Source organism: Drosophila tropicalis, unplaced genomic scaffold, assembly GCF_018151085.1.
Source record: "Drosophila tropicalis isolate 14030-0801.00 unplaced genomic scaffold, ASM1815108v1 contig_593, whole genome shotgun sequence".
In the NCBI taxonomy this organism is placed as follows: Eukaryota; Metazoa; Arthropoda; class Insecta; order Diptera; family Drosophilidae; genus Drosophila; species Drosophila tropicalis.
In genome coordinates this window covers 1638891-1665038 of record NW_027173070.1, presented here as the reverse complement: position 1 = coordinate 1665038, position 26148 = coordinate 1638891, and the positions used below count along the sequence as shown (strand labels likewise).

Below are 26148 nucleotides of genomic sequence, written 5' to 3'. Positions count from 1 at the left end.
CAAGTTTTAATTAGAGAGTTGAACAAAAAAAATAACGAAAAATCGTTAGCGGGCGATTTTGAGTGCTACACGCAGCAAATTGAGTTAAATAATGTTTGGCTATTTCCCTTAAATTTTTCTCTTAATTTGATGGCCAAATATAATTAGGAGGGGTCTATTAAAAAACGAACAAGTCGTTGGGGGACTTCATCTTCCGCTTACCTCTGCCCTCTGAGTTAGTTAAAACTTAAGTATAAGTCACTAAAATTTAATCTATTATTGAATATTATAAGGTTTGGGTTCACATTATGGTGAACTAGACTTGAAAGTGGTAAACCTAACTAAGAGACTCTTTGCCTCTAAAGGGTGTTTCAAATTCATTTTGTTTAACAAAAGCAGCAACTTAATTTGAAATTGTAGAGAAATGCGTCAACGCCTCCACATACACATCAGACACACACACACACATACAGGGACACTTATACATGCCTATGCTAACCTGAGTTTCGCGGCAAGAAGAATGCGGGTCAAGTAGTCTGGCTAGGAGGAGCGAGCAATAGCAAAACGCAGATTAAAGTAAATAAATGTAAATTTTTGATCTTAGGACACAAAATGCTGATTAAATTCAATTCAAAATTGAATGGCAAAGTCATCGAACTTAAAGACTGAAAGAGAGAGAGGGCGAGGAACACCCTGTCCCAACCTCCTCCTAGCCTTCTGCCCCAACCAGCCAATGCCACACGCCCTATTCGCGTTTCGAGTTCATTTTATTTTATAAAAGCAACAGCAACAAAAGCAGCAAAAAAAGAGGTAAAAATCACAGAGTGTAGGACTAGATGAGGTCCACGGAGGGTAGTGGGGGGCTTCAACAACAAAACAAAACAGTCTCCGACGCTTAGCCATAACATAAATTATGGACTTTTGTTTAAAAACCGCAAGAGCCGCAGAAAAAAATCAGAGAAAAAAGTGTGAGAGATAGAGAGAGGGAGAGGGAGAGTGGGGTAGGGAGAGGTGGAAACCAGCAACAAAATGAAAATCAAAAATAATCATAAAAATGTAGAAATGAAAAATATTTTACCTTTAGTTGAAAGTCATCGACTTGCCCGATTACCAGTTCAATATGCAATAAACTAAACAAAAGTAAAACTAAAGAAAAGGATAACGTTGGAACGGTTCCACTACAGGAAATTGGATTTGACAAATAGACGAAACTAAAACTAAAATAGCAGCTAACGAGTGACTAAAGCAAGTCTAGGCTCTAACGTTTGAAGCCGTTCTAAGTTATCGAAGAGAAGACAGATCAATGAAGATCGAAGTTATCGAAGTTAAATAGACAGATCAATGGGTGTGACTCAAATTAAATTTAAGAGCAGCTAATGGAATATAAAGATTGTTATCAGAATATCGGGGAAAGAGTAAAGAAAGTTATGACAAACGATCCAACAAAGTTATGACGATCTCTATTGCAGGACATATTCATTTATGGACCTTCTTCAAAATATAAAATATATGGAGAAATAAAGTTTTATTAAAAAGTCATGTAAATATTGGCCCTTTAGTACCTTAATTCCACCAAATATAAGACCATTACGTTTATAAGTTTTATTTGCCCGCCAAATTGTCTGATCCTCCTGATTATAGCCATTTTTTTACCTCATTGATTTGCTTAAATGATAAAATATGCACTTATATACCTTTTGCCTATCCTATAATAATAATAATAATCAAATGTTAAGCATCCATATGCATTTTGCAACTGCACAAGAATCAAAAGTCGGGAGTGGCTAACCGAACAACCAGCAGCAGCAGTCGGAGCACAGCATTATTTTGTTTATTACCATGTATTTATTTATTTATGTATACATATACATATATATATGCTCATTTAAACATTATGCTCATCTGTTCTTAAGGTTTACGGGAGGGGGGGACTTTATCCATTATTGTATTGTATTTTCAAATTCTCATTCAGCTTAAGCTTATGTGAATCAGAGAATCAGAAATTCACATTGGCCTTTTGTTCTGGCCAACCGAAAATGGCATTGAACTGTAATGGCCAAAAGCGCAAACAAAATGGGCAAAACGAACCACACAATCACAAAAGCACGAGGAGAAAGAGCTGAAAAAGAGTCCCAGACAGAGACTGTGAGCTCAAGGCCAGTTTGTGGCAGTTAAAAAGCTTATTAAAACAAATTTTTACTACAATTAACGAAAACTTAATTGCAATGACACAATTAAATGAGGGGGAAACTAGAAACTAGTTTTAGTTGGCCAACTAATTGTGAGATAATCATTTGTTTTAGTTTCTTTTTTTTGGGGTTTGTGTGTCACAATCACATAAATCGTTGACTTGAAAATCGAAAATCACATTTTTGGGGTGACAATTTAATAAGCCAAGAAAAAGAGCCCAAAAGAGATTGGATTTGGCTACTCCAATGGAGTGGAGACCCTTTGGCCATCTATGATTCGGTTTCTCTCTCTCTATCTCTCTCTCTTCTACAATATTCTGTCTGTCTTTCTGTTTGTTTGTCTCTCAACTTGTTTGTGACTTTGGCCTGTCTATTTGTGGCTGGCAGAGAAGAGTCTTGTGCTGCTGCTGCATTTGCCGGCTCATTTCAACTTGGCCCGAATGCATTTTCTATACAAACACATATACACATAGCATACAAACACACACACATAAACACACACAACATAGCAGAAAACCGCAATTTGGTTGGGCTTGGGTATGGCTATGGCTACGGCTACGGTCTCTATATAGTTATATGGCTATGACTTTGGGTCTGGGTCTTTTGGACAGCGGCGACTTTTTGCTTTATTGGCTTTATTGACTTTTGGGTAAGTTCTCCTCTCATCGTCATCGTCATAGTCGTTGTCGTTGCGCTTCGTTTCATCTCGTTTGGTTTTCCACTCAAAGAACAAGTTTTTCTTTATAATACCCTAACTTATCTATAATTTATCGAACATATTTTGTTCCATTTGATATCTCAGAAGTCATGCAAAAATAATGTAGATACTCAGATTTGGTTTTTTCGCTTCATTTAGTTATAATTCTCAATTTGTTTTAATCTTAGTCCTAGAGAACTCCTTTTGGGAGAGATAATAAATGTATTTTAAATTTACTTTTTAGAATTTTAGGTTAGAGCATTTTCCTAAGTCGGCTTGAGTCGTTTGCCTTGATTTTATGTAGTTTTTTGTGGTGTTTATTCTCTTATAAAAATAAATAAAGCCAACACCGCCAAATCAGCAAGGCAAAAGTCAGAAGCAGAAGGAGTTGAAGTCGCTTACAAAAGGGAGAGACACAGAGGCAAGTGGTGACTGAGGGGAGGAGGACAGACAGGCCATTGCAGTTGCCAGTTAGCAGCAGCGGCAGCAGCAGCAGCGGCAGCGGCAGCAGTAGTTGCAAGACCATAAAACTGGAAAGTTGTTTGGTCAGTTCTACTGGCAGCAACAACAAACATTACCAACAGCAGCAGCAACATTTAGTGTCGTTCAGTAGCTGTCGTTTTTGGCTTTGATTTTTTGTCAGATTTTGTTTTCTTCGTGTGGCAAAATTTATGAAAATCACTCAATTTCTATAAAGTTTAGTTTTGCCGATGCGTGGGCAGATCCATCGCCTCTCGGCTGCGATCTGAAACCTCTCTTTTCTGTCTGGAGAAACAACTGTACAAGAAATGTGTGTCACTTGCTGGAGAGATGCGAGGGATGCGTGCCACAGCAAGTTGCAACTTCTAAAACTGGCTAAAAAACAAAAACAGGCAACGCGTTCCATGAGCCCCCCTCCCCCTTAAAAGCGTGAGTTCACAGACTGAAGAAAGAAGAAAAAAAGACCAAAGTGTTGCTGGTTGGTTCTGCCAACTTGAAACTTGGTTTGTTTTCCGTTTATACTTTGTTTGGATTTTTTATTATTTTTTGGGTGAAATCTGGTTTTTAGTCTTTTTCTCTGTCTCTCTCTCTCTCTCTCTTGGCTCTTTGTGTTTCTCTGTTTCTTTGACTGTGCTTTTGTGTTGTTGTTGTTGTCGTTTTTTGCTGCTGCTGCTTCTTTTTCTCTGCTTTACTGTTTCAACATTGCATTTGCATGTTGCTCGTTTGCCGCTAAAAGTTGAATCATCGAACGGACAACAGGCAAAGTTAAAAAAAAAAAAACAAAATTTATGCAAATTTCTCATTTTGTTTGGGGTATTTGGACTCTTAATTTGGCACTCGCCAAAAAGAACCAGTTTTCCTTTACAAAAGTATCCCCAAGGAGTCCCCAAAGCACAGAGAGAGGGAGGTTAAATTTCAGTGTCATGGAGCTCGCAAATCGTTCATGCAATTAGCTAAAGTGCCATAATTAATAACAAATACATGTACCTCCTAATGATGTTTCGGTTAAATGGTTTTTGATTTATCTACCTAAAGCCAAGAAAACACTTTTGCCTTTATCTCTCCGAGATATATATATGTATTTTCGGCTTAACCTTAAGATACTCCAGCGGCAGCGGCAACAAAACGAAAGTGAAAGTGAACGAAAAAGATTTCAACTCAACTGTCTCTCTTTTTGGCTGATCTCTTGGCCGTCGGTTGAAGCAATTTTATTACCAAAGAAAAAAAAATACAATAAAATCCTAAAGAAGAAGAAAAAACAACCAAAAACAACTGAACAAAAAAAATGATTACAACGATTTATACCACATTGAAGCTGGGGCCAACGTGAGTTTGGCATCACGTTTCCTTTTTTATTGCCCTGTTGTAATTTTTTTTTTTTTTTGCAGTATTTCTTTTGTCTTGTTGTTGTTGTTGTTGCTGTTATTTAATGACTCAAAGATTATGCACGGTCTACCAAACCCTTTTTGACAACAACAACAACAAGAACAACCCCAAAAAACAACAACAACAACTTGCCCTAAACCTACTTCGCCTCCTCCTCCTTTTCCTCCTTGGCCCTTAACTGAACTCCAACTCAAACTCATCTCATCGCATTTCAGGAGGTAAGCGAACAAAACTTTCGCTTTTAACACCTTTTCTTTATTTTCGGTTTTTTCGGTTTTTTGCAACAAAATAAAACAAAAAAACGAAATCCGTGTAAAAAAAGAAACAAATACTACAAAAATTGTGTAAGAGCATGTTAATTTTTCCAAACCCAAACGCTTGAAGGTGTTCAAATTGCGGCTGATTGAGTCTAAGGGTCTTACATTAGAGCATTAGACTGGAAAAATTGACTAAACTTGGTTTTTTTGTAGGTTGAGTCAATTATTTATGAGACAATTACAATTGCTCTTTGACTCACCCGACCGCCTCCTTCAATCAAGCCACCACCTCATGCATATGCAATACGCCTTTGATCGGTTCCTCCTTTCAATTTAGTTTTGAAAACAATCAGAAATAATACTGAAAAATTAACACACACACACACACACACAGAGGAAAAGCAATTTGAACAAGCAAATAATGCTTAAATTGACACAGTTTTGCAATTCATCCACAATAGATAGAAATACAATTAAAATTCTGAAACACGATTTGCTCTTGACTGGAAAAGCTGACGAAGCTGTTGATGTTGTCGCTGATGTTGTTGTCGTTGTAGTCAAATGTCAAATGCTCAAACAACAACGAACGAAACGTTCAACACTGTGCAACAAAAGGTTTGTGATCCCAACTAACTATTCATTGAAAATAATTGTCATGCAATAAAGGGAAAACTGTGTGGTCTGACTAAATTTAGCAACTTGTTTAGTCGCTGGCTCAAAAGAGGTCATTTCGCGTTGTGCCAAACTATTGATGACTCGCAAAATGGGTTGCTCAGTGTAATGATACGCTTAGGCCAGGCCATTAGAAAAGATAGCGCGCGCATCCAACAGATACAGATACAAAATCATTTCTGTGCAAGTCATAAGACAACGAAACTGGTTCTCGTTGGCTATCTATCGCTCTTTCCAGTCATTCACTCAGTCCGAAGTCGGTCCGAATACGAGTACAAGTTATTGTATAGACAAATAGATAGATAGATAGATAGATTTATTGTAATAAATGCGTGGGAAAAATGTTTGTCGTCTGGTAAATATATAACCAACTCCTATATAGTAAATATATCCATCTGGGCAATAAAAATGGCCAGTCAGCAGTAGACAATGTGGCTGGAATGGGGGTAGGGAGATTCTAGATGTGCAATTACAGATAAGCCCAAAACTCATTATAATAAAAATGAATTATAGAGACTAAAAAAGAAGTAAGAAATTCGGCGAAAATGAACACAGAGAAAAAGAGCTATAAACAAAAAGGCTAAGCATAATGAGCTGACCTTCCATAGAGCCAAAAAAACTTTAATTTTCTTGGAAGCTGTCAACGTTTGAGATTAATTTTTACACCAAAAAAACACAAAAAACGACAAAAGAGTAGAGTAAACTAGGTTTTCCTGGTTAGTTGGCAGGAGAAGCGTAGAAGGCAAATCATGCAAGAAATTTGTTACTGACATAAAAATTACCATCATTATAATGTCTGGTCCCGTCTAACACGAAACACGAAACAGTCGAAGAGAGTGATAGAGACAGAGACGGAGAGAGGGACATACACAGGAAGAGGCAACAAGAGGGTTCAGTGTGTGGTAATAGAAAATGTCGAAACCAGAGACCACGACCACGACAACGGCAACGACTGGGGCCCAAGGAGTGAATGAAAGCTTTTGTGAGTGATCGATTGATGGGAGGAGGACTTTTGGGTGACTCACCTGCGCATGATGGGCAACGGCAAGGTGAAACGTCCGTCATTCATGAGTGGAGCTGGACCTGGTCCAGGCAGTGGCACCGTTGATATAACCGGCGTTAGTTGTGGCGGAGGTGGTGGCGGTGGTTGTTGTTGTTGTTGTTGTGCAGCTCCACCACCAGGTTGCTGTATTGCGGATTGTGGGGCAACAGCAACTGGCACTGGCACAGGCACTGGCATTGTCATGGGCAGTGGCACGGGCACCGGCAAGGCGCTATATGGCGGTGGATAATGCGGATGCAGAATGTCCGGCAATAAGGCACGCGCCAATCCCATGGCAGCTGGATGCGGATGTGTATGCGGATGCGGGTGCGAGTGCGGATGCTGATGATGCAAATGTGGCGGTGGATGCAATTGCGGCTGCTGTGTGGTTTGTCTACGCGGTGGATGAAGCGGTGGAAACGATTGCTGTTGCTGCTGCTGCTGGCGACGTTCTCGTCGTTCCCTTCTACGTTGCTCCCGTGTGCGCAATTGCTGTTGTTGCTGTTGCTCCGGTTGCTGTTGCTGCTGCTGCTCAGGTTGCTCCTGAAGTTGCTGATCATCCGTTTGGCATTCTGTTGAGGTGAAGGTGCGCGCAGGCGCGGGCGGGACAATGGCATTCACATTGATTATATTGACACTGTTATCATTGCTATCAGCAGCAACAACATGTTGCTTCTGTTGCTGCTGCTGTTGTATCGATGTTTTGGTGGTGTTTGTAGCACCAACAACATTTGTATTATTATTATTTAAATTATTTAACTTATTTTGTACACTTGCACTGAACACTGGCACAGAATTATTTATTTCCACCACGCTGTTGTTGTTATTGCAGATGTTGCTAGTGGGGGGTGGTGGTGTTGGTGGTGGTGTTGGTAGTGGTGCTGGTCGTGGTATAATTGCAATTGACAACACAAACACCGTTATTATTATTCACAATACTCGATTCGATTGGATTACCGTTATTAGTACCGTTATTGTTGCCGTTATTCACTTGTATCGTTAGGCTCGGCTGTCGCTGGCAGGACGACGACGACGTCGACAACTTGCCAATGGCAATGTTGTTGCTAATGCTCTCGACAACTTGATTGCCGTTGCCGTTGCCATTGCAATTGTTGTTGTTGCTATTGCTAAGAAACACACTGCTTGTTGTGGCAGTTGCTGCATCTGCTTTTGTTGTTGTTTTTGCCGCTGATGCTGCTCCTGCTGCTGGCACATTCAAACGCATGGCGAACGTTTTTTGCTGGCTCACTAGTTCACGCTCAAATCTACTTTCACTCGCGCGAAATTCGGCATACAAACGTTCGAGTTCTGCCAAACATTTGTTGGGCCGCAGCACCACCGACGACGACGCAAACGACGACGACGAATTGTTGTTGTTCCAGTTGCTGCCCGCGTTCGTTGTGCACGCCGCGAACGTTGAAGAGAGACTGATCGCAAGCGTTGTCGCTCTCTCTCCATTGCTCGCTGCCAAGTCGCTGCTGTTCTCAATGGTGTTGCTGCTGCCGTAGTTTGCCTCTCCCACGCCAATGTTGCTTGCTCTCTCGCTTAGGCTCTCAGTTGTAGTTGCAGTTGTAGTTGTAGCTAACGCGTCGGCAGAGGCAGAGACAGTGGCAGTGGCAGCGGCAGACTCACAGGAAACAGGTTGATTGACCTGCTGCTGCTGTTGCTGCTGCTGCTGTAGCTGGCCTGGGCTGGTTTCCTCGTTTATTGCTGTCGCTGGTGCAGTCGGCGTCGCTGCCATTTCTCTCTGTTCATTGATAATGCAATTCGCCTTTTCTTTACTTTGTTGTGATCTTGCATTCGTTGTTGGTTGCGGCTCGATTTCCGTTGATGGGTTGTTATTGTTGTTTATTGCTGGCGTGAATGAGGCGCAATTCTATAAGAAAGAGAGATAAAAAAGTCAGAAAGAAAGTCAAGTTTTGCATTAACGAAAAAATGACAAGATTCAAGTTTTAAGCCAGTAATTAATGTTAATTGCCCAGGGATTAGCCAGGCCAACCGACACACACACACACACACAAAGAGGGATATAAAAAAGAAGGTGACAGGACGAGATGAAAGAGCGACGTGTGGGGGGAGGGCTACATAAATGTGCGCTTAATTGAATTAATTAAGCCAACGCATAAACATAAAACCGTCACAAGTAATTGTTGTTGTTTTTGTTGCTGTTGTTGTTGCTGGAGGAGTCGGTCGGTCTCCATCTGCACTCTGCTGATAAAGTTGTGTTCGCCCCCCTCGCGCACCCACTACATGATATGGGCCATGTCATGCGGATATGTGAGAGCGGGATAAGGGTGCGGGGGTTGGGTTCTAATTATGTTACGCTATGTTACTTGCATTAATTACGTCACAGAAATATAATGTGATTTACTGTTAGCTTGGGTCCGGGTCTAGGTCTGGGTCTCTCCATCTCTCTCTCTCTCTAGCTCTCACACTCTCTCACTATGCCGTATTGTTCTAAATTTGCTGTTCTTGTTATTGTTGCTGCTCACTCTTGTGCACTGTGATTGCGTTTGAAAGAGGGATGGGCCAACAGGGCGGGTGGTAGGAGGTAGGTGGTAGGGGGGTTGCAATCATAACCGAAACTCAAATCTAACGGTGCCTTAGAAACTTGAAACACACGAACACACACACACACGCTCACATATGTATGTACGTACTTCGTCATACAATACATGAATTTATTTGGGTTCTTAGTTTAAATTATTTGTCATTATTCATTAAGCGCCAGCAGCAATTGGAGTTAGAAACTGACACCGCATGTTCCGCGGTGGAATGAGGAAGAGCGAGAGAGAGAGAGAGGAAGATTAGAAAGCGTCGCTGCAACATGCAGATAAAGAATTTGATAACCAACAACAACAACAACGACAGCCCCTTCTAGAGTCTGTGATTGAGCATTTTAATTGAAGTCCTTTCTGGAATAAATGTTTATAAACTCTCTAATGATGAAAAGGAAAAGATGATATATATGATATCAACTATCTATTAACGAAATAGACTAAAGACTGCAAAAGGCTAAAGCTTTTCGATCAACAAAATAAGGTAATAGTCCAAATACCTACAAAATTTGGGCAAGAATGTTGCAGTATCATGTTGCCAGTTCTGAGTGTTGGAAAACTGATAAGTAAGCAAAAGTGTTGAAGAGCGAGGAACACGTTTCTTCTGATTTTGCAATAGATTATTGTTTTTCTTCACTCAACTAAGCCTTAAACTACAACCTGTTAACTGTTTAGTGCTTTTTATAGTTTAAATCTTAGTTTCTGTGTTTGCAGAACTTTAAAAAGGAAATGAAATAAACTTTTTTAATATATTTCTCCTTTGTGTCGCTTTAAACACGATTGACCGATTCTGGTTCTTTGTTGTTTAACTATCTCTACTTAATGTAAATATAAAATATGCATGTTTCTTACTTGTATATTTTATACTTTGTTTCACTTTGGTGATCAAAAATGTAAATGTAAAATTGTTCATCGACTTTTATTGTCTATTTGTTTAAACATTGCCTTGCCTTTCTTTATTGGTTTTTGTTTTGTTTCTTTCATTTTACATTATTTCCTGATTACATGGCAAAAATTGCCTAATATTTTGAATGGTAGTAAATAAATTGTTGTTTGGATAATTTAAATTTTTAATTACAAATATAATACACCCCACCCCCACCCCCACCCTCACCGTTTCGTCTATTGTGTTGCCTTTGTTTGTTTGCGGTCAATTTTCCATTTCGCTGACGCAAAGGCAAAACAAAACAAATTATGTTATTTAAATATGCATGTGCTAGAAAATTAATGAAAGACAAAGGGCGAAACCCTCCACCCTCAACCTCACCCCCATCTCGTAGGGACAACATATGGCGCTTATCGTCATTTTCTCTCTCTGTGTGTGTGAGCGATGCAGGCGGCACTTAAGGGCCTAAGTGTTGGCATTAGCTGTTATCAGAGACAAGGAAGTGTCGCTTCTCAAGTGTGTGTGTGTGTGTGTGTGTGGGGGGTGGGGACACCGATAAGGCAACACTGTTGTTTGTGTCCCCCTCCTGTCCCTTTCTCTACTTTTACTCATGTTTTTCAATATGCGACAACATCAAATTTGATGGCGCCAGCATTAAGTGGCGTCTAAAAGCATTTGTAACAAGGCAGGGTGACAATTTTACGACCCTTAAAACGGGCAAACGGGCTTCAACTCACCTGCGATATGTAATCATCCGTAAAAGAGCGAACCAAACGCTCAGCGGGAACATTTGCCGTTAGTTTTGGCGATCGTTGCGATCTATCACATGGCCTCGATGCCGGTGTCAGAGCCTTGCCCACACTGGCTAGAGATAGGACTGATATAGCTGCTCCCAATGAAGCTGCAGCTGGAGCTGGAGCAGTTGGAGCACCATCCGTGTTGCCATCGCTGCTATCGACATAGAGGGACTCATAGGAAGGCGGCTCTTTGACGGCTGTCGTTGCCGAGGAACACCATTGGGTCAATGTATGAGCCGGACTGCCATAGTAGAAGGGATAAGAATAACGATTTCTAGCTGCCCGTTCATCTCGTCCATTTGCTGATGGAGCTTCAACTTCGACAGAAGATTTGGTCAAATTTATACCGGCGATTGCTGCATCGAATGCACTTAAACTAAAGTGGGTGAAAGAAGGCACAGGGGGCAAAAGTGCGGGGTAATGATGTTGATGATGATGCCGATGAGGATGATGCTGCTGGTGAGGGCGCTGCTGAGGGACTGTCTGTTGGTGGGTACTCAAGGTGGAAGTCTCATAACTGCTTTGTGATTTACGCAATTTACGATTGAGTCGCTCATCATCGTCCTCTTCCTCCCCCTCCGATGAACTGGGCATGGGTGTACGCTCGTAGGGGGTCCATAGCATGGAGGATAGAGCCTCATCCACATCCGGTGGCGGTCTTTGGCGATGCCCATGACTGGGTATATTGCGTTCCGACATGGACATTCTAAAACTTTCATTGCTCACAATTTTCCAATTTCCCAGAGCATGCCGAACTGAAAGGACACGAGAAAGCCATAGAATGAGAGAACTGGAGAATTAGAATTTAACTGTGTAAATCGTAAAGTTTTTAACTAAGCAAATGGCTGACAAATTAAACGCTTACAATAACCCAGAAAACTTTTCGACCCAGTCTTCCCCACCCATTCCCCATTTCCAATTCGATAAATTGCCTTTAAACCGGGCAAATCTAGCAAGGAATCTTTAAAAGGTTGCTGTAAAGAGGGAAAGATTCGAAGGCGGGGAAGGAGGCGGGGTTGGTTAAAAACCACCGCCAGCAGACATTGGAAAAACAAGCTTCCGGTTTGTTGTGGAAAATATATGCAGAAAAGTTTGCAATGCAAAGTTTTTGGCAGCCTCTACACTACTCTTCCCTTTTCAGTTCTTTTTATTTTTGTATGCCCCAAAGGAGGAGTTCGGAAAAAAAGAGAAAAACTTTGCCATACAAAACCCACATCGAATCATAGGGAGGGAGGGAGGACAAGCGTGAGGAAGGGGGAGACACATATAGGCTTGTAGCCAACTTTAAATATTGGTCTAAACGGGCAGACATTGAAACGGAAATGGCTGGTCATAGACGTCACTTGAAACCCTGACTAGATGCAGTCTAAAGTTGCCTCTCTCTTTCTCTCCCGCTCCCTCTTCTGGGGCCATTCTCCTCTTCATTCATTTGACTTTAAGCCGCATGAAGGGTTTTACGGTTTGGAAGTTTTATGTGTTGCATATCCTAAGGCGTTTGCCTGCTCTAATTTTTCTTTCGCTACGTTGTTCGGTTTTGGGGCCCTTTTTCTTTCTCCCTTTTTCCGCGTGTGTGTGGTAAAGAGGAAAGGGACTCTTTTTTCTCTATTTTCTTCTTTTTTTTTTTTTGTGCTATGCTTAAATAAAGATTTGTGTTAGTGTGTTTCATTGTTGTTGTTGTTGTTATTGCGCACTTTCCTTGTGTTTGTTTGGCAAGTTTATGTGCATTGCTGGCCTTCATTGTTGTCATTCTCCATTTTGTTCTTTCAATGTTGGGACGCTGCTTTCATTGTTGTAGAAGCCGACGGACTCCAAGGATAAAAACAGAGCCACAGCCAAAGAAAGAGAGAAGGAGGGAGGAGTGAAAGAGAGAGAAATAAGTGAGCCAACCGAGCACAATGGCTGAAGCAACCTCAGTGAATGGCAAGCGCACAAATTAATATGTGCAACAATTGTTCATCTGTGTGTATGTGAGTGTGTGTGTGTCTGAGTGTGTGTAATATGCATGTTACCTACTTTTGTGTGAGCTTTTAATTAACAACAAACGAGCCAGAAAGAAAGAAAGAAAGCAAGCCAAACGAACAAGTAAAACCTTGAAATCTCAAATGGCTTTGCGGCCTTTTGTGAGCATTTTCCTTTTGTCAATTCATAAAAATGAAAAACATAAGAAAGAGAAATGTGATTTAATATCAAAAGGGAATTTCAACTCAACTTAAGTCGAAGATATTATCAACTGGTATTACACACACACACACACACACACACTCTGCAACCCCCTTAAGCCCTCAAAGAGAAAAAGTGTGCCTCAAAAAGACATATTTCAAAGGCAAAGGAAATATATTTTAAAAGGCCAATTTTAATGAAAGATAGTTGGAAAATTGAATGGCTTAACTGAAGCCAAATTCATGCCAAAACGGCTATAAATAAAAAGCCAAAATATTTATAGAAAACAATTGAATATATTATGATATATGAAGAGTAGTTTAATGTAAACGACATTTTTTTATGGGAAGTATACAGATTATTAAACTTATAAATGTATATAACTAAATGATGTACTTAATAGGCTAAGTCCATCCTATCAGTTCATCAAGTCTAATGCAGATCGTTCTATCTCTCAAATGTTAAATATCTATTAAGTTTTCGTTACAGATCAAAATGAGAAAAGGGCTAAGATGAACTTTCAAAATACTTTTCTTGACTTTCTAAAGAGCTGATATTCTTATTGGGTTGAACATTTTGAAAGAGAGAAAATAGATATTCTTGAGTAAGTAATATTTAATGAAATTTCAAAACTTTTGATGATGAAACTTCACATGTGTTTTATATTATTAAACAAGTTTGAGAACTCTGCTCATTTCGACTAGGAAACAATTTATTGTTGTTGAGACCAAAAAGCACTTAAATTGCTTTCAATATAAAACACTTATAAATCTAAATTAAATTTTTGTTTAGAAAGTGCATTAATTGAATTAGTTATTGATAGTTCAACACATTTTCGTGTCAAAGAAAAAGTTCCCACAAGTGTTAAATATTTGAATTTGAATTCAATTTGTTAGAGTGTTGGAAAATCTAATAGAATTTTAGAAAATATTTCATTTCAAATCAATTGATTTAAATATTAAAGTTATTTCGCAAATACAAAACGAATAGAAGTTGATGAAAGTGTGGGCGGGGGAGGGTGGGGGTTGAAAAAAGTAGGAAAATTAATGCTGTAAATCATAAAAGCAAATAAATAAGCACATAGAGAACAAATTTCCAACGAAACGAGAAGAAATAAAAATATTTACACAAAGTTCGTCTCCGAAAAAGCAAAGAAGAGGAAGATTTTTCGTGGAGAACTTTCTGTCTGGGAGAAAAAAACGCAGAAGGGAAGCAAAAATGTCACGCAAATGAGCAAAAATTTTTGCAGCATCGCAGCCATTCAATGAAATTATTTACATAAATATTTCACAGCATCCTAGACCAAACGAACGACACTGGCGACGACGACGACGAAGTGACGGACGGACCGACTGGGCTGACAGTCAGTCAATCAGACTGCAAAAGCGTAGCGGAAAACTTTTCTCTCAGCCCCCATGGGGGGGGAATTGCCTTTAAGAAAAGAAATAAAAGTTGAGAAGCGTTGCCATTGACAACAACATTGAAGAGTAAGGCGGGGGGTGGGGAGTGGGAGTCGGGATGATGGCAAATTGCTGCCAGTATGTTTGTAATGCAAACAAACTTTATCTAATTAAAGGAACACGTGTTACACACTGATGCTTATGCTGCTGCTTCTGTCTAGGGTCTAGGCAACATCTTTTTCATCTCTCCCTCTCTGCTTTGAATTCTCTTCCATCAGCGTTCGAGACATTCGACATCTTCATCTTGATGTCGAGCTTCATCTTGGCATGCCAACAGCTGCTTTGCATTGATGACGCACACTTCAAATGCTTTTGAAGTCTATGTCGATGTTTGAATGCCTCTGTCTCTCTCGCTCTTGGCATATTCACATGTGAGTCGATCTGACAGACGGACGGACGGCCATTTCCGTTTCCTGCGTGTACCGCCTTTGGGCCTTCTTTCTAGTTCTTCTAGTTCGTACACCTCGCAGCACACATACGCCAGCTCGCTGGCTCGTTTGAATCGAGTGCCTTTTGAGTTGTTTGTCAATATGTAGACCATTATTCAATCAATATATTGACACACATTTCATTTCCTCACCCTTCATCTTCCACTCCGTCTCACTCTCTCTCTCGCCCCCATAATCCGGCCAAGTGCTAATCGCAAACAAAGTAGTTTTTGCTTGAGTTCCATTTCAATTTCTTTTTGACGTGCAACCTCTACTCCTCTATTGCTTCCCCCCTCTCCTTCTTGGCCACTATTTTTATGCCTCTTGGCTGTTTGGTGTTTTTTTTCTTTTTTGCTTCTTCGATTGATTCCTTTTGCCAGTTTTACGTACTTTGACACACTTCCTTGCCACCGCCCCTAGGGACATACATTTCCGCTTAACTATTGTGTATGTGTGTGTGTGTATCGAAACGGCAGAGCCTCTTAAATTGAATTTGAAGCTGAAGAGCTCCCCCCTTTTACTCTTCCCACTCCTGCCTCCCTGCCTATTTGCACATGAGTTGAGTCGAGTTCCCTTTTCGTATTTTTAATTTAATTCTGCGTCTTTTGCTTTGGCACTTAAAAAAGTTCGTTTTTTACTCAAGTTACTAAGACAACAGAAGCAGCGGCAGCGACGGAAGCAGCAGCAGAATCAATAGACCAGCTGAAAAGTAGGCTATATTCTGTGAATCAAAAGTAAATCGAATTTGAGTAGGCTAAATCGCTACAACCATTAAAGTTTCTCAACTAAAACAAGTCGAAGGAAAGCTGGTTTCGCCCATAAAAATACACTGAGACAAAAAAAGGAACAGTTCTATTAAAACTTGAATATAGCGAAGGAAAGATGACTGAATGGAATAGGAATATATAACATATGCAACGACTTTGAAGTCGTCGTGGCATAACTTATGTTAACCTTTTGCAGTCTCTTATTATTTTGTATGAAGAAGTAAATTAAATTAATATTTAATTTCCTGGTCAAGCCCTCATTTAATTTTTAAGGTTTTAAAGTACTCTTTAATAATAATAGCCATCTAAAGAGGTAGGAATTCAATAGGCTTTGTAGATATTAAAATTGTTAAAGTTATTTCTAATGCACTGAATGAATGAAAGAAATTTGCTCATTGGGGAGAGGCCTTCGATTGCTTACAAAGAATTGAAAACTTTTCAACTTGCATTTTCTTTTCTATCTAAAAGGTGCTAAAGAAGTGCAATTTTATTTTACTGTTAGTTATTGAAGTGCATTCAAGTTAAAGATTATTTCCAATAGGTTTCCCCTTCTAGTGATTAAAGTAACATTCAATGGCTGCGCAAAGTAACTTTATAACTGCTACAGTTTGGCAGTTGGAAGTTTGCTAAGATTAAGTAAGCAACTGAAATATTAATCAGCTCAATCTACCCACCAAATTAATCATTCGAAATTTTGAGTTACTAGGCCTTAAACTATCCTGTTTCCACCCTTTCGGCTGATCAGAAGAAGGTTGATAGAGACGAAAAACACTCCTAGTCAGCTTTTTTACCTTCTCTCCATTCATATTATCCAGCCAACACTGATGAAGTTTTCCCTCGAAAAGAAACTAGGCCTAGGAAACATAAAATTTTATGTTCACCCAACTTTTAACTATAGAAAGTATATTTTGTAGGCATTCAATTTGTGTTTAAGCTATTGCACTTTACTAAAATTTATTGTAAGCAATACAAAAGGATTTGCCAGGAGGTACTGGGATTTGCAATTAGGGAATATGATAACAGAATGATAACTTAATCCCTGCTTGAGATATATGCAAGGGGGGAGAAAAACTTTTTTAAATGGAATATTCAATTAAACTTTTTCACAAACTTGGCCAACAACCACCACCTCCCGCTTTCATTTCATAGACTACTTTTTGCATCTTTCTGTGCCTCTCTCGTCGGGGTCTCTCTGCATTTGGCAGGCAAAACCTTGACTTCAATTAACCAACTATAAACAAGCTGGTGCTGCTAACTTGGCCAAAGCAAACGTGGCCAGTCGAAAACAGTTAAGTGCTTCTGGGTAGTAAACTTAACTTACCTGAAAATGCAGTCCTAGTTGCAGACCTACTCCAGCTATGTGCTCCACCTGCTCCACACAAAGACTTTAAAACCGGGAGGAGTACTCTCTCTGCTTTAACTTTCACAAAAACTCTTCAAAACTTTAGTGAAAACAAACTTTAGTATTTTGTGTTGGTCCAAAAAGGACTTTCACTTGCTCACTTAATTATGCGTGGCAAAGCAATAGAATTTTTGCCACTTAAAATAGCAACCACACCGAAGCAAAAGGACCGAGTGCACTTTCGAGTTTCTTTGTTGCTTGTTTTGTTCACACAATATTGCTTAATTGTTCAATAGATCTTTGGAACATTGACGAAACTTATACTTTCGCCACTTTCACTTTGTCTTAGTGGCGAGAATTTGCAATGCGGTTTTTGCCACATCTCATTTGGGGCAGATACGCGAATGAACTGACTGGCAATGCGTATGGGACAAAGGTTTTTCAATGCCAATTCCGTGGGCATGGGGAATGGAAAGGCCAAAGCAAGAGAATTCAACACGAACTCTCTTTGTTTAGGTTTTTAGGTGAGTTTGCGCAGTGTTTCAGCACGTGCAAGCGGCAAGTTTTCCAGGCGCACTCTCTTTCATGTGTGTGTGTGTGTGTGTGTGTGACTTGTTTGTTTACATTTTGCTAGTCCAACAACAACAACAGCAGCAGCAGCAACAACAGGGTGAAGTAAAAGCAGCAAGCAGAAGGAGCAATAATGTCGACATCAATTTTATGTTGCCTACTTTTAGGCAAACATTTTTGGTGGGGATATGATGCCAGGGAAGGAAAAGGTAAAATTCAGGCATCAATTGCAGAGTACTAGAGTAAAATTGAGCAACAAGCTGCACCCACTTTACCCTCTTCCTTCTCCGGCCCCTCATTTACCCTCACTGCCCCCTCATAGACGTCGTGCCTCATACATATTTATACAGTTCTCTGAAGTTTTTCATGAATATTCACACTAATTTGTTGCCAATTGAATTTGACTTTGCATACATTTGCTGCACTTTTCAAATACATATGCATACATACGTACATAAAGTGTATATATACTATACTGTGTATATAAAAGGTCTATCTATGTGTGTGTGTGATGATGGGCATTATCTTTAATGAACTCAGGCGAATGCTTTGTAAAAATTTTTATGGCTAAAACTTTTTTAATTATCATTAATGAACATGGGGAAAAATAGACACAGAATTAGAGAGGCAAGGAGAGAGCGAAAGAGAGGCCATGCTGACCAAAAAGCATTGGCCAAGTTTCGCATTGCAATTATTTTAATGTTCATTGATGTTGCAGGCAGACAAACAGACAGACACCAGACATTGGAATGATTTATGGCCTCTTGGCCCACAGAAAGTTTCCTATTCTCGCCTATTCTACGAAGTCTATGCATGTGTTTGTGTGTCCGTGTGTGTGAGTGTGTGTAAGTTGGCAATTAGACAGTTGCCTGGGCCGAGAGAGAGAGAGAGAGAGAAAGAGGGCTATGTCCTGGTTGTAGTCCATGAAAAAGCGTTTATATTTAATGCGTTATAATGGCCAATGTAAGAGCACATAAGTTGATATCAAAGTTTTATGGCCAAGGCGTGAGCAGCCTCACAGAATATGGAAAGCTGAGATTTGCACAAAGACAAATAAAATAAAATAGAAAAACTCACATAGAAATTATTAATATCCAAAAAAACGACAAACAAATATAAGTATTAAGACAATCCAACCAATATCTTAATGAATCAAAGGATTTTAGTCGTAAGATATCGTGAGGCAATATTATTTTTATATCGACGAGGTTATGAAATGAGAGTTGGGTTTATTTTATAAGCTAATAGAGAGCAAGTTTAGTGTTGATACTTACATAACCAGGATATCTCGGCTCAAGGTCACATTTATTATTGCCAAATGCTTTAGAAAGACTTCGAGTACCTAATATACCCGTTTGTTAATAGGTAACCTTTAAAAGACACTAATATCAATGTCTGTACATATAAGTTTTTATACTTATAACAGCTTGGAAGATCATTTGCTGTTTTAACACCTAATGATCTTGATAATAATCGTTTCATATCAGCGGTCATGTAAATTAAATGATTTCATAATTAATTGTAGCCTACATTTTGGCGAAATACCAAAAGATGTACCACAATAAGCGTACAAAATGATTTATTCGTACATTCGTAATAAAAAATGGTATTCTACTTCTATTTTACATCCTTAATAACTGGCCTAAAGCAGTTGGCCATGTTTTACATTTGTATATTTAATGGTTAATGAAGGTTTTTTGCTTAAATGCCAATTGAATTCTCTGGCAATAACATGTAATTTTCGTTTTATATTATTGCTCATAAAATACCTCAAATATTGCAAAATATTTCCAAAAACATTTATGTGCCTACTGAGTGTGTGTTATTGTGGGTGGTAGAAAGCAATATAAATTATAAATTGGTTCAAAAACATTTATTGAATTGCTTTAATATTGCAGCAACATAGGGCATTATTATTTATGTACCAACCACACGCACACACACATACATAAAATTTTCCATAATTTATGCTCACTTCAAAACAATTTACTTCAATACGATAACACGATGCAAACATATAATTTTCTACGGTAGGAAACGAAAACGAAACGGAACGATACGCACATAGTATACTAGATACAAAAGTATCTGTATCTATAAATATGTCCCACAATTGCAAGCGCACTTGGCATTTCCATTTCCATTTCGTTGGCTTTTTTTCTCAAACAACCCTGAACCCCAAGAAGGAGACTCAGACTCGGAACCAGAAACCAGAGAATGCCCACGAGCAGGGGCATTTATGACATATGCGAGCACGTCGCGACCATATCCAAAAAAGGAAAAAAGCAACCTGAAACGAAACCAAGACTCACACCAGGAAATGGAGCTGAGTGAAAGAAAGGTCCTGCGAAAAAAAAATCTCTTGGATTTAAGCGATTTTGCCAGCGCAGCTTCGGGCCAAGTTTTTTCCTTTTGATGGAACTCGCGCCATTGTTGCATTGACTCCGTGAAATGGAATTGGTATTGGTCCCACCCCTTAACCATATACTCACGCCTTCACTTTGCCTCTTCTGATGGCAGCTAGGTAACCAAAAGGCAGCCGTGAAATAGACGAAACAGAAAACGCAAAAAAAAAGAAAGAAAGGAAGAAGGAAAAAGTAAAAGAATTGCAATAAAACATAAAATTGCTGACTTCAATTCGTTTGCCATTTTTTTGGGGTTTAGGTTTCGTTTTCCCTTTTCTTTTTTTTGCTTTCCCTATACACAAACACACACACACACACACACACACTCACACACACGCATATATTTTCTTTTCTCTCCTCGGCTAAATGTCTGGGGTATTGTGTGGACACATCTGATGCGTGTGTGGTGGATGGTGGAGAAGGTTAACCCACCCAAGGATGCGGGTGAGTTTTGTGTGTGCCCCACTGGCAACCTGTGCCTTTGCCCTTTTTTTTTATATTTTATTAGGTTTTATTTGATTTACACTTGTTTTTTGCGCTGAAATGTGTTGCCTTCTAGCATTTTATGAGTGTCGGGAGAAGGTCTAACACGGCATGGCAGGATAGGAGGATGGGTGAGAAAGGGCGTGTTTCAAGTGGGCGTATGCTAAAGAAAACTGAAATGTTCGTCACTGAAAATGATTATAAATAATAGAGGAAAACTTACTTAATTTAAGCCAAAGTGCAGGCTTAACCATAAATCAATTTCAATATATATTTAAATATTTCAAATGACACTGCAAATGTTATTAGATCCAGGAAATTGAAACTAACTCAAGCGAATTCAATGACTTCTGGGATTTAATTTCGTTTATTATGAACTATGGAAGTTTATTCCTTATAACTTTGACTTTATTATTATAGATTTAAAGTAGAGTACATTAAAACATAACTCTGTTTTCAGTACACTTAAAACACATTTAAAATCTGATAAGAAATTTAATGAAATTTAATGCAAAACTCTTAAACGAATGCTTAAAACTTTGATTTTTATTTCAGTTTCTTAGTTATCTAGGATTCACTTCACTTTCACTTAAAGATATAAACGATTTAAGAATATTTTGGAATTTTCAAAATTTATGCAAATTAAATCAATTAATAATAATGCTATTACAATTGGATTCGGTGATTGATTCACATATAAAGTACTTGAAAATTCCACAAGGAGCATCATTTAGTCCTCTCCTATACCGAATCTCAGCACAATTTTCGGTAGTCTTCTTATTATTAGGCTCACCTGGTAGCCACTTATTATGGTTTAAGGCTTTACCAGTTTTTTCTGACAAAAAGATGTTTTCATTTCCAAATCTCTTTCCATCCATCCAATAACGATCCCCCGCAGATAGTTTTGACAATATATGGGTCCATTCGACGTCAGTTTGAAGACTCGCCAGATCACTACCCCAGTCAGCGCATTTTTGAAGAGCGCCAAACCAAGTTTCTTTTTTAGATTTTTCAATATAATAATATTTATCACCGATTTTCTCAAATTTCTTTTCTCGTCTTTGGCAACTGTTTTGATGCAAGAGATTTGTGTCCTTAGAGTCGTTAACCGATTTCAAAGATTTTTCCGTATTATTCAATTTCAATTGGGTTTCGTATAAAGTTTTCTCAGTATTATTTAGCACTATTTGAATTTTCAATAATTTTTCTTCAGTTAGATATAACTTTTTGAGTGTGGATCTTAACTGGTTTTCCGTGTTATTTAGTTTTATTTGAGTTTCTGATAATTCTTTTTCACTAACTTTAACCCTTTCGCGTTCTAATTGTAATTGCTTTTCTGAGTTAGTCAAATTCAATAGAGATATAAATAACTTTTCTTCAGATACTTCCATGTTTCGCAAAAGCTGATCCATTTGCAAATGTTGGGTATGATTTAGAGCCTTGTACTCTTTCAGCTTGTTATCTGTGGATATTGTGTGATTCAAAATAGGTTTTGTTGAAGTGTAACACAATTCTGCACATTCGGTGTATAATAGTTCGTCCAACTGTAAAGATTAGATATTAAGTAACACAAATCACATAAAATAAACTCACTGACCATGTCCTCCTCTGCATGAACGACACTTGATGCAAATAGCAGGATCATAAGATATATTTCGCGGTATAAATGCATTCTTGAAGAAGGTTTAGTTAAGATGAAAGACTAAAACTCACTCGCAAAAGTTATGCCTTTTATACTTAGTCAAATTTGAGAGGTTTTGAAGAAAGAAAGTGCTCAAGTCGACTTTTGTTTACCCTTCTCTACATATTTCACTTTCTTATGTCGCATTTTGCCTTTTTCTATTTTATTCCTTTATTAATCTTAACAGAGAGTGCAGGGCATATCAAAAATATGAATATTAAGAATCAAGAATATGTTTTGTGGTTGAAAATGTATATATTTTTCTATAAGTCATTGATGTATAATTTGAAATGTTTAAATTTGTATAACTTAGTCATTTCAGTCAGCTTTATGACTAATCTAAGAATTCAGAAGACCTTCATTCTTCCATAAGGAATTAGATCATTTTGTTAGTTATTGCTCACTCGATTGTTTCTTATATAAATAGAATATATTAAATTATTATGAATGTACTTAAAGGCAATAACTTTCAATTTCGACATTTTTGTATGAATGGAGAATTGCTTTAGCCATTTTATGGCTTTGTTTTAATTAGTTGAAGTTGAAATCTCAGTTGTTGCTTTCTATAAAAATGAAAGTAGCCTTTCAGGTGAATAAATTACTTCAATTCTGTTGCACTTTTTTTTGTTGCTGTTGTGTTTCCTCCTCAGAAGTTCTTTTGATACAATCCTTTTTGTTCTTGTAGCTGCTCCTGTGAAAAGCTAAAAGTACAATTAATTAAACACGCACAGGGCAGAGAGAGAGAGAGAGAAAAGAGAGAGAGCACAAGGATTTTAATTAAAAATTTTGCCGAAGCAGCATAAGTGTCAACCGAACGCCCAACTAGGTCCACCTGCTCATCACCTGGCCACTTCATTTCACTGTTCTCCCACACTCGCTTTGTTTCAATTATTTCGAATTTAATGGCTGAATTGCAATTGTAAGGCTTTCAATTTAAGCCGAAAATTGGTAATTGGCAATATTTGTGGTAGGTATGTCCAACCATCCCAAGCCCCGTAAGGCAGAATGCAAATGAAAAACCGCCGGACTCTGGGACACTGAATACCTTGACACACTGCCAACTAACCAAAGGGCTCTCAAAAGGATTCTGTGTGCGTTCCATGAATGGAATGGAATGAACTGGTGGTAGTGTCTGCTCTAGTTTGTGTCTAAACAAGCGAGATAAGCTTTATTAACTTATGCAGAGATAAAAAAACAACTACTGAAAGCATCATCATCATGTGGGTAAAATTTCTAAAGAACACCTTGGGGCCAGGCCAAGAGTCAGCAGAGTCTTTCGAAGCTTTTTTAGTTTCTATAGACAAGTGTTAATGAGTGCGATAAGCTGAAAATTAAAATATCCATAATTCAGCATGTTTGGGGCAAAATGTTTTTCCAAGCTGCTTTCATTTCACACTCACACACACACACACACACACACGATGATTTGTGTGGCAAGTTTGCTTAAGACGATGGCTAAACAGTATTTCTCTTTCACTCTAAACACAATCGATGTCTCTTTCATTTAAATTGACCTCAAATGTTATAATAGATTAATTACATTCACAAAATGAATTGATTTAAGTTTCCATCAGACTCATATTTATCACAAAACCAACTTGCCATGTGTTTGCTTTTAAGCTTAAGACACAAAAACAGCTTCACACGTTCATGGTAGAGTTGGTTGGGATTTTGGCCCAGGTATTAAGGTCAAAACTATAAAATATGCAAAAGCACAGGAGGCCAGACAGGAGCCAGAAGGCTGGCGCACTCACCTCACAACCGAGCGCACGGTAGTTCATCACAAAGGCACACAGACACACACACACACACACACTCGGACAGAGAGAGGGAGACAGAGATTGAGATAGTGTGGGTAACACAACAGAACTCCAACTTCAAGCTGGCCAACCTGGTCCGGTCGGTCAGTCGGTGCTTTTATTAGTTTTGCATACGAGCATACTGACCGTAAAGTTAACACTGACTGCAATAAGTTTACACTCCCATTGAAAAGTCGAAACTTCAATAGAAAAGTTTATATCAGAAAACCCTCATAAATATTTAGTGTCATAAAAATGAAAAATTTATATAGCATATTTTTTAATACGACAAACTAAAGTTTATTTTTGATGATAATAAAAACTTTTTACAACTTTTTTCGCCTTTTTTTTTTTGTGTATTCATTCTCCATAATATAAATCAATTAACTAATGGTTGAGAAATATTAGAGACTCTAGAATATATCCTTTATACTTTCGAATGAAATCAGAATATCATAAATTCATATGTAAGAATAAATATGTATGTATAAATGGTTTTGATAACTTTATTGTGATAAAGACCCAACTTTCTGAGCTCTACAATTTATGGGTAAAGCTAAGTGTAACTTTAACTATTTCTGTGTGTTGAGTCACTGATAAGGGAACTTCCACCCAAATTGTTTTTCTAATTAAACTTGCTCACTGTTGATTTGATTTGTCAGAAGTCGAAAGTCGGATAAGGAGCAGAAATCGAGGCATGTTATCAACAGCGGTAAGTCGGAGGCAGTTATGTATATGTACATGGAAGTTTTGGAATTGTTGTAAGTTATTAAAGTTATTAAATCCATGATAACTGTTACGTAACTTGGCCTAAACTTAGAATATGTAATAGAAGGAAAGAACAATACTACAGAATTAAAACAAAATAGTATATCAATCAGTGGCGGATTAAGGCCTAAATTATTAATTAAGTACATAGACATTTGTCAGTGACTGTTGCCGTTCCTTCCGTGTGCTTTTGCCTTCTAACTGAACTGGCTGACTGGCTTCTCCTTCTTTACGCCGTCTGCCCTTTGCCTTTGCCTTGGATGTATGTTTTTTTTGTTCACGCTGCGCCCATAAATATGCTACACTTTTCACACAGTTTCTGTTCGTTTCATTTCATTCCGTTCCCGTTTGTCCTGGCAACGTTTGATGTTATTTTTTCTCCCTCTCTTTCTATAGCTTGGACTCAAACAAGCGAGCATTTTAGATGGACAAACGGACAAACATACTCCCATGTCATTTGCGGTCGCTCTGGTTTCCGGTTAACACACACACACATGCAGACTCACACACACTCATATGCATATGAAAGTGTGTTTGCTGTGTATAGTTTGGCTTGTCTGTTTTGATCCCTTGTTAATAATATAAATGATGATTTATGACTCTCCATGGGGGCCAACCGCAACAATTGTCGGAGCCAAGTTCGGGTCAAAGACGAAAACAGAGTGTGTGTGTGAGAGAGAGAGAGACGAATTGAATTATTGATCAACTTAAAGATTGCAAAGTTTCAACTTAATAAGCAATTATGTTTATTTATTATCATTATATCCTTCACTCACTTTACTCACTCAAATGTTTATTTTGCCAGCACATTAAAATCGAATTTTGCATAACCAGAAAGCGAAAGAGAAAAAAAAAACACAAAGGCATAAAAATAAATGTATATACAAACACATAAAAAACAATGTGAATAGGAGAAGCCGCAGGACTTGCGACACAGCAGCCGAAAAAAAATTTATGCAAACGAATTAAATTGGCAGGCAGCCAAAAATGAAGAAAAAACAGGAAGCTGAAGGACCTCCTGCTGATTGCCCTGAACCAAAAATAAAAACAAGCAAAAACAAAAATGTTCTATATAATTATATTTCTTCATTTTGTTTGCTCTTGTTGTGAATTTAAATTTAAACATTAAATATTTACATGCCACACACACACGCACACAGAGAACTCACACACACACACACACACACCTGGAACGGTGGCATTTTTATGGTCACATAAACCAATTCGGAAAATCCGTCGAGTTATATCTGAGGCTAACTTGTGCAATTAGCCAAGAGAGAGAAAGCCCTAAAAATCGAATCGAATTGTATGTTTGTTTGTTTGTTTGCCTAATTTGTATGCT

General features: G+C 38.4%; 1 protein-coding gene across 1 annotated transcript in view; it reads right to left on the bottom strand.

Annotated features, from left to right (window-relative positions):
- The window catches only part of LOC137577547 (uncharacterized), a 46690-nt gene extending 29204 nt beyond the window's left edge, over positions 1-17486 (bottom strand). The window contains 4 exon segments of the mRNA XM_068291040.1: positions 6686-7549; positions 7551-8578; positions 10884-11698; positions 17080-17486. Coding sequence (XP_068147141.1) covers positions 6686-7549; positions 7551-8578; positions 10884-11648 — 2657 coding nt within the window. The 5' untranslated portion in view covers positions 11649-11698; positions 17080-17486.
- Positions 17487-26148: the final 8662 nt, after the last annotated feature.